Source organism: Balaenoptera ricei, chromosome 10 (assembly GCF_028023285.1).
Source record: "Balaenoptera ricei isolate mBalRic1 chromosome 10, mBalRic1.hap2, whole genome shotgun sequence".
In the NCBI taxonomy this organism is placed as follows: Eukaryota; Metazoa; Chordata; class Mammalia; order Artiodactyla; family Balaenopteridae; genus Balaenoptera; species Balaenoptera ricei.
This window is the reverse complement of record NC_082648.1, coordinates 11,846,624-11,855,324: the sequence shown is the minus strand read 5'-3', so window position 1 is coordinate 11,855,324 and position 8,701 is coordinate 11,846,624. Positions and strand designations below refer to the sequence as shown.

The 8,701-nt window shown below is 44.8% G+C and overlaps 1 protein-coding gene across 2 annotated transcripts in view; it reads left to right on the top strand.

Annotated features, from left to right (window-relative positions):
- The first annotated feature begins 4,799 nt into the window (after window positions 1–4,799).
- The window catches only part of PLBD1 (phospholipase B domain containing 1), a 67,960-nt gene continuing 64,058 nt past the window's right edge, over window positions 4,800–8,701 (top strand). The window contains exon 1 of one of the 2 annotated variants that reach the window (XM_059934497.1): window positions 4,800–5,231. In XM_059934497.1, the coding sequence (XP_059790480.1) occupies window positions 5,123–5,231 (109 nt within the window). In that variant the 5' untranslated portion in view covers window positions 4,800–5,122. Of the gene's footprint in view, window positions 5,232–5,300; window positions 5,322–8,701 lie in introns of those variants that run through there. The other variant, XM_059934498.1, reaches the window with a different exon arrangement.

Sequence of the window (8,701 nt, the reverse complement as noted above, 5' to 3'; positions counted from 1 at the left end):
CTAGAGCCCGTGCTCCACAACAAGAGAAGTCACTGCAATGAGAAGCCCGCGCACCACAACGAAGAGTAGCCCCCGCTCACTGCAACTAGAGAAAGCCTGCGTGCAGCAAAGAAGACCCAACGCAGCCAAAAATAAATTAATTAATTAATTTTTTTGAAAAGTCATCAAAACAAGCTCCGCAGGCATCAGGCTTGAGCCCAGGATTTCTGAGGAATGTGCATTTTTTCTTTGGTTCTGCAGCAATTTGAACTCAATATTCTGATCCCCATGTACCAAATGATCAGTTTAACTACCAAAACAACCTACACACAAAAAAATGGAGGAAAAGAATAAAAAAGAAAGGGAAAATTAGCTACAGAAGTAAATATACAGAAGAGAAAAAAGAAAGGGAAAATTAACTACAGAAGTAAATATACAGAAGAGAAGTTGAATAGTAGTCTAAAATATTACCCTACACATTTTTCTTCTGAGAAATTCATGTTTAACTTAGTAAATTTTGCACTACTAGGTTAATTCTAAGAGGCTAAGGCTTATTGCTCAAGGAAGAAGAAAACAAAAAGACCAAAGAGTAAAATTTGTGGTCTTGCGTAGACACAAACCATAATCTTCAAAGCCATTAAAATGTAAGGTTTGTGCACCTGAGAAAGAAAAATGTTTTGAAATATTCAAAAGCTTGGCTTGGACACTTAAAAGACACAGTTGGAATAAAAGGCCATAAAGTATATTCAAGAACAATAAATTGGAATAAGGACGTATAATAAGGTATTTAGTAGATAATAAATGTTTGTAAGGTAATAATTTATAAGGATGTATAATAACTCTTATCCAAGCAACTAAAAAGTTTGAAGAGTGGTTAAGAGAAATACACAGTAGTTTGATGCAAGGACCAGCACCATCCTTCCTCTAGGGGTTGAGTTGCCTATTTGATGGGTGGGGCAGGATGTGGGAACATTTGGTAATAGAAACTCCAGACAGGTCTAGAGTTACCAGAGCAGAGGAGGTTATGTTTAAACTTCCCAGAATGTAGCTCATGAACTTGCAAGGAGTTATGTCTCCTACATGACATCTGAGTTGTAGACAAGCAATGACCGAAGGTGGCATCTGGGGAGGCTGACTGACACACACCAAGTCGGAGTATCTTTGACTCCCTACTCCACACACTCCCCCACAGGGCTCAGAGGGGTCTGATAATGAGCCAGAGGACCCAGCAGAATCCAAGTCTGGTTGGAGAGGTTGCCAAGAGTACCAAAAACAGCTGGCTGACTTCCCAAAAAAATGCGTGTTTTATTTCCGTACTGAGAGGTGACATCCCAGCTGGAGGCTGCATTTCCCAGCCTCTTTAGCATCTAGGTATGGCAATATGTCTAGTTATTGCCAGTGGGATGGGAGCAGCAGTGATTGAGAAGCAGGAGAACTATCCCATATTCTTTCCCCTTCTCTGGCTGGAAGAAAACATTCCAAGACCCCGAGTGATTGTTCCTGCATACAGTTTGACAACCACAATGAATTCACAAGGGGTACCTCGGATATACTAAATATTCACAGGAAATAATATTATCAGTAGGACCTACCACAATGAACTAAAGGGGGCATTTGAGATATTATAAATCTTTGAGGAAAACATAGTACCATCTGGGACACCGAGTAAATTACTACTTCTCAATTGTTTGGCCCTAACTAATTAATAAAAGAAACTGTTAGATATTTCTTTGGGCCTGCAGCCCCAAGAATGTATTATTGAGACTCTCAGGGCACTATGAACAAGGAAAGAATAGAACAGCTGCCTTAGAGAATGGTGGAACCACAGGTGAAAAGACACTGGATTCTTACATTTCTACATGAAGGAAAGCCAGCAACTAAGCAACTCCCACATTGGTCTGCAATATGAGTCAGAAATACATTTTGGTTGCATTCATCCCTTGAACTTTGGGAGTTTATTTGTCATTACCTAACTAATACACAGAGCACATAGGAATCCAGACCTGAGGCCAAGAGCTTCAGATGTCAACAGTGGATTCCTGCCACTGTTGTACCACAAGGAGGACAGAACAGATGAACTTCATCTCACTGGAGGCCACCAAGCCAAGAAGATGACTCACAGAATAGATGCCTCCTATTCAATGCCCAGTCAATACATAAGCCCCTGAAATGACGATCAACCTCAGGAAAGGGGGAAAGAATAAGGAGGTGAAGTTTGCTTAGAATTTAGCCCAAATGAGACTGAGTAGCCTTAAGTTTGGTATTCTCAAATTTCTACCATCGATGGATAAGTGTTTGAATGCTAAGTTAATTATACCTTTTGGAAAAAAACCAAATTTACATGATGTACGTTTTATTCTAGAACTGTAAAATTTTGAATCCACCACATATATGTTACAGCAAGGGAAGAAACATAGACAGAGACCACTGTCTCTGTTTCTACAACTGGTCCCCCAGCTCTAGTTATCCGTGACTTCTCTTTTCCTGTTCCCTTTGCTTTGGGCCAGCATCCCAGCTGGATGGCGTCCTTTGCCCATCAGAGTGAGGAGCCTGAGTCACTGGTGGGGCGGCCTAGGCGAGGTGACAGCACTTTAGTTAAGCTTTTCAGGAGGACATGGTGGTACAAGGGACTCTCCTGAGCTCCTTCTGCTGCTCCCTCCTGCTGAGTAGCAGTGCTGCATTCATTCAATTGTCAGGCTCAGTCACTCTGACCAACACTGTAATCCTATTCTTGCCCGTTTCTTTCAGAGGAGCCCAATAAAAGCCAGGCAGAAATTTAAAATCCCAATTCAGTGAAACAGTTATTGTGTCTCTTGGTGGAAACATATCTCCTCCCTTGCTCACTGAAACTTCAAAACCAATAGGGTCCAGATTCATGAAAAGTTGGTAACAGGAAGTGGGTAATGAGTGGTAAGTAGCCCGAACCACACGTGTCTATCTACTACAGAAGTGATGAAAACATTGCACGGTCAACATCTTGTTTGGTCCCCCTCCCCTCAGCTTTGCTGAGTTTAGCTGCTCATCTCCCTCCTGGATATGTAAACTGACAATTTAAAGAAGGCAAGATTTATCATCCTCGAATTCAGTGATTCTCAACTGAGGGCAATTTTGCTCCCTAGGGGAACGTGTGGCAGTGTCTGAAGACGTTTCTGATAGTCCCAACTTAGAGGGAGGTTCCAGTGGATAAAGACCAGAGGATGCATAGGACCACACCCACAACAAAGAATTGCATGGTCCAAAATGTCACGGCACTGAGGCTGATAAACCCTGATCCACTTAATTTGTTTACATGTATAACTTGCTTCCCGCACTAGAATGCAAGCTCTGTGAGGGCAGGGACTTTGTCCTGTTTACTGTTCTGTGCCTGGAACGTGGAAGTCAGCAAATATTTGATGACTAAATAATAGATGAATGAGTGTCTCTCGTAGTTCGCATCAGGCATTCTTACACATGATCGCATCCAACCACTTGCTTCTTGGATTGGAAGGGTTATAAGGTGAAGGAGGGTGGTGAAGGGTAGCATGACTGAAATATTTGGGGTGGCACAACTTCCTTTTTAAAATTTTTTTTTATTATCTATTTTGTACATATTAGTGTGTATACATGTCAATCCCAATCTCCCAATTCATCCCACCCCGCTTTCCCGCCTTGGTGTCTATACGTTTGTTCTCTACAACTGTGTCTCTATTTCTGCCTTGCAAACCGGTTCATCTGTACCATTTTTCTAGATTCCACATGTATGCGTTAAAATACAATATTTGTTTTTCTCTTTCTGACTTACTTTCTGACTTCCTTGAATGTCCTAATGTAGTCCTCTTCCCGACATGGCACAATCAAAATGTTCATAATTTTCCTTCACTTTTATTTTCTAACTTGAAGAAAAATGGACATTGCAATTTTTACAGTGTCCTCAATTCCTTCATTCATGTCTATTCGTTACATGATATTATCATCCAAGTACTGTGATAGGTGTTGTCACCAAACAAAATTATGACTTAGGATTCGTGTTTAACATTTTGCACAGAGATTTGATGTAATTGTTCTGTACCTTTTCTAGCGATTACAAATGTGTTTCCCCTTCTAGGAAATGTGCCTCTTTTCCCCCCTTCCCATTAACACTTCAGTTAAGCTTGGAAGAAAGATGGAGAAGAAGGGGGTGTCTCGGCCCCCAGCTGGGTTCCCTCACCGACCCTTAAGCAGAGCTCTTTTGCAGCAATAACGCCAGCTTCCAGTACCTGTTTATTTATATGGTTTTATCCCTGCTTGCCTGTCATAGACATGCTGTTAATGGTCTTTATATCACTGGTACCTGACACAAAAGGTGGGCTCAACAGATGCTTACTGAATAAATAAAATGCCTTTTGCCTACTTCACAATGTCACCTAGGACACCCTCTGCCAACTTCACAATGTTACCCAAGGCATAGTTTTGCCTACTTCACAATGTCACTTTCAACTGATCCTGCACAGAAATGGGGACTTCACAGGGGTTTTGGGGATATATCTGGTTTCAGACCCGTCTGAATCACTCGCCAGTGGTGGATCCAGCCAATGAAGAGAAAAGCAAACGATCCAAAGTCTTGAGCCGCAGCCAATGGACTTAGGTTAAACAGCCTGAGATGGAAGGGCACTAATCCTGGAGTTAGAAGGACCAGTGAAGACCTCTCCAGAATGGCGAAGAATCGGAGCTGCGTGTAGGCAGGGGTATGCATTTCTCCACGGCCCAGGGGGTCTCCTCCCAGCTGCTGCAGACGAGTGGCCGGCCCTAGAGGCTAGCGGTGTGGACATGAACTGATTTGTTCCAGCCCTGGGCCGCCAAACCTCCCGAGGAGTGAGGAGAAAGCAGCACGTAGCCTCGGCAGGTCCCAGAAGTGCAGGAGGGCAACTGTCCCAGCCCTGCCCACAGGGCGCTAGAGGGTCAGAAAGGACCCGCCCTTCCCCGACTGGGGCCCAACAGGGCGAAGGTTGTCCTCAAGGCCACGTGAGGCTTCCTCGCCTCTAAAAGCCCCAAACAGGCCGGGCTCATGAGAGAGGAAAGTTAAGGACGCCCCAAACTCTGCATCGCTGCGCCCCGCTACCGGCCGCAGAACCGCTCTGCCAACAGCCGCCTGGTCCAGCCGAGCGGAGATCGCGGCCGCCGAGCGATGTCCCGCCGCAGCCCGGACGGGAGCCCCGGGCTGCCCTCGCCGCCGGCCCCGCTGCTGCTGCTGCTGCTGCTGCTGCTGGCCGCCGTGGTGCCGCCGGGCCTGGCAGGTGAGCAGCGCGCCCCGCGGGCAGCCCGGGCGGGGGGCGCCGGGAGGGTCCCTGGACGCCCGCGCGCTCCCCGCTGGCCCGCGCCGCTCGGTGAGCTCCAGAGTCCGGTCAAGTTTACTTCCCGCGGGTGTGTCCGTCTGGCTTCTGGGTGGGCGCCAAGGAACGCGCTTCTGCCGGGGTTGCTCCAGCCCTGCTGGAGCTCGGGGATGGCCCCAGATGAGGGCATAGGGTGTGTGCTTCTGCGAACTTAAAAAGTGCTGGCCAGAATTCTTGGCAGACAAATCGGTTCGCTCCTGCACGACTCTTGGCTTTGCTGAGCCTTGGCTTGTCCTAAAAGCGTCAGCCAAAGGACATCTGAATATATTTATTCGCACCATAGAGAGGTATGATCCCGGAATGCCACTTTCATTTTTTTTTTTTTTTTTTTTTTTGCCTTAATTGACAAAGACTTTGGTTTAAAATGATGCGAAGTGCAGCCTGGTATTGTCAGCTTGCTATGTGCCAGGCAGTGTGCGGAAGGATTTGTGTTCTCTCATATAATGCTCGCTACAATCCTAAGTAGGCTTATTATCCCCCTAATACAGATGAGAAAGTTTGAGACTGAGAGATTTCAGTAACTTGCATAAAGATACACAGCCAATGAAGGCAGAGCTGAAATGCAAAAGGCCATTTACTTGACTACTCCCCTCTTAGTAAAACAGGTTTTAAAAAGGTTTTATCCCTACAGGTATTGACACTGACCCTTTGCCTCAAAAAAAAAAAAAAAAAAAAAAAGTTTGGGCTTTGTCACTTTCACTCCCAATGAATAAAACCAAGATTAAGTAAAAAAAAAAACCTGACAGACTTGAAAAGTAATATTAAGAGAGGATTCGTTTCATTTTATTTCCTAATCCCTTTTCTGTGCTGACCTTGTGCAAGACTAGGGTGGGGTTCGGGAGAGCGACCCCTTCCTAAAAGCACCTGCTGGTTCTTGTTCCTCCACCTTCCATCAACAAGTGTGTGCAGTCACCAGATTTCAAGGCCTTTGCTTTCGCAACTTGCCCACTTATCATTCTTAAATCTTTCCAGTCTTTGAAGCTGCCTGGGCTTCTGAGCTCAGAAGTGACCAGTCCCAGGCTCCTGACCCGTGATTTGCCTGCACATTCTGGAGGTGGTGGAGCCTGTGCCACCTTTTAGCCCATTGAGACTGCTCATTAGGACACACCTGGGACAGGCTAGGGAGCGCCCTGGAAATGGAAATGGCTTCTGTGTCTGGAGTGCTGGCGGAATCTTCTCTCCCTTTTCTGTTCTTCTTTTGGATTATTGGGATTGTTTTCAATGTTTCTGTAGATGTGAGGGGGCAGCCTGAGGAGTGAGGTGGAGACGTTGTTTTTCTGAAGATGGGGCACTGTTTATTCAAGAAAATATCAGCCTACAAGAAACAGCTTCTTAAACTGAGTTCCCCAAATAAGAAGCTGAAGCCACGCCAGGTGGAGGGAGTCAAGGCAAAGAGTGAGGGCACTTCTGCTGCAACTGATCCTGATGGCACTGTGCCCAGCAATCTAGAAAGATGTCTTATCATGGCATTGAGGAATGGCTGGTGATGCCCACCCCGACTGTCTCAAAAGATGCGATCTCTGTTTCCTTTGTTCCACCCATATTAACCTGTTTTCTAGTGCAGCTTTTGGGGTCTTTGTCTTACCCTCAACTGCTGGACTGCCAACAACTTTTGGGCAGAAAATGGGGCCTTTGCTACCCCTTGCTTTCCATGTTCTCTCTGAAATGCCCAGCTCAGTACTCAGCATTTAACGAGTGCCCGATAAACACTAAAGGGATTGTATTTTCAACCCCCTGGAATGAATTTTATATCTGCTAACATACACCTCTTTATCCAAAACCAACTTCTTTAATTTTTGAAAGTTACGTTGTAGTTTCATTATTCTAGAAATCGGCAAACAACTACCAATTCATCCTAGCCATATATTTCAAACTATTATAGACTTCAGACATATAATCGCATTGCCTTTATCTTTCCAGACTTTCAAGCCCCACATGTGTTTTTAGGATGTCTTGTATAATTTTTCTTTTCTTTTCTTTTCTTTTTGCCGCATAGCTTGCAGCTCCTACCAGGGATTGAACTCGAGCCCTTGGCAGTGAAAGCTCAGAGTTCTAACCACTGGACCACCAGGGAATTACCAGTTTTTCTAAGTCGTATGTATAGTGCAGTCAGGTTGTCACCAGGGAAAGAGATAGGTTGGTTGCCAAGAGACTCGTAAGGTGGCATGTGCCTTGGTAAAACTGGTTCCAGATCTGGCCCTGGGACTTGCAGGACTAGACTCCAGAAATTCATTCTTTCCAGTTCTCCAGAGCTGATCAGATACAAGGAAGCTGATTTGTCCTGATAAACACACGTCTATTCATCAAAATACTAATTGTTGTTCATTTTTATCAGACTGGTTATTTGTGTAGCCTGCTCCAGGCACATCCTCACTGCAATCAAACTACACAGGATAAAAGAATATCAGGGATTCTTAGGCTGGGGGCCTGATTCACCTGCGTCTCACTAGGACTGGACACTTCAGTCAGCCCATGGGTCCTCCTTACCAGACACTGCTTGCCCAAAAACCTGGTCAGCAACTCCTTTTCCACTCTCCCATGACTCACCAGTGCCACGTGAAACTAACAGATTGCCTCTCTAAAGAGGCTAATCCCTTTATGTGGCTGTCCCTTTATGAGGAGTTTACAGTCCTGGGAGTTGTTCAGTCTCCTTAACTGATGTAGCAGACACCTATGGCTGAGGCCAATCTCAATTGATCCTTTGTCTCTGAGAACTTTCTTATTTCCAGATTCCCTGAGGAAGTTGCTCCATATGTTCACTCTTTCTGTGGCAGGTCTTCATTCTTGGAAGTCAAGTATTAGAGAGATATGATGGAATTCCAAGACAGAAGCCGTAGAGCCAGACTGCCTATGTTTGAATCCTGGCTCCAATACTTACTAACCACATGACCTTCGGTCAATTATCTAACCTCTCCACGCCTCAATTTCCTCATCCTTAAAATGGGTATTATAATAATATCTATATCATAAGTTTGTTGTGAGGAACAGTACCTGGCACATAGTAGGGGCTATGTAATTGACCAGCCATTGGAGTTACTTTTCTCTGAAAAAGCATCATGGATCTCTTGATAAGGCAAAAGGATTGCTGATGATAATACATGTTCTGTGAAGTAATAACTTGGTATAAAAACAGAATTTTTTCTTAATCATGGCCTAACATTTCAGGGAGTTGGGGTCCATACCAGCACATTAAGCAGCTGTTTCAGAAAACACTTTCCTGGGTTATAACTGTCTGAAATCACCTTGACTATTTTTGCCAAAGTGCAAATTTTATTAACCATGGCTGCCTTAGAATTTCCCATCACTTTTCTGTCTTTCTGAGACTCACTAAGTCTTCCTACAGCTCATCCCCATTGTCTTAGTGTTTTAGACCC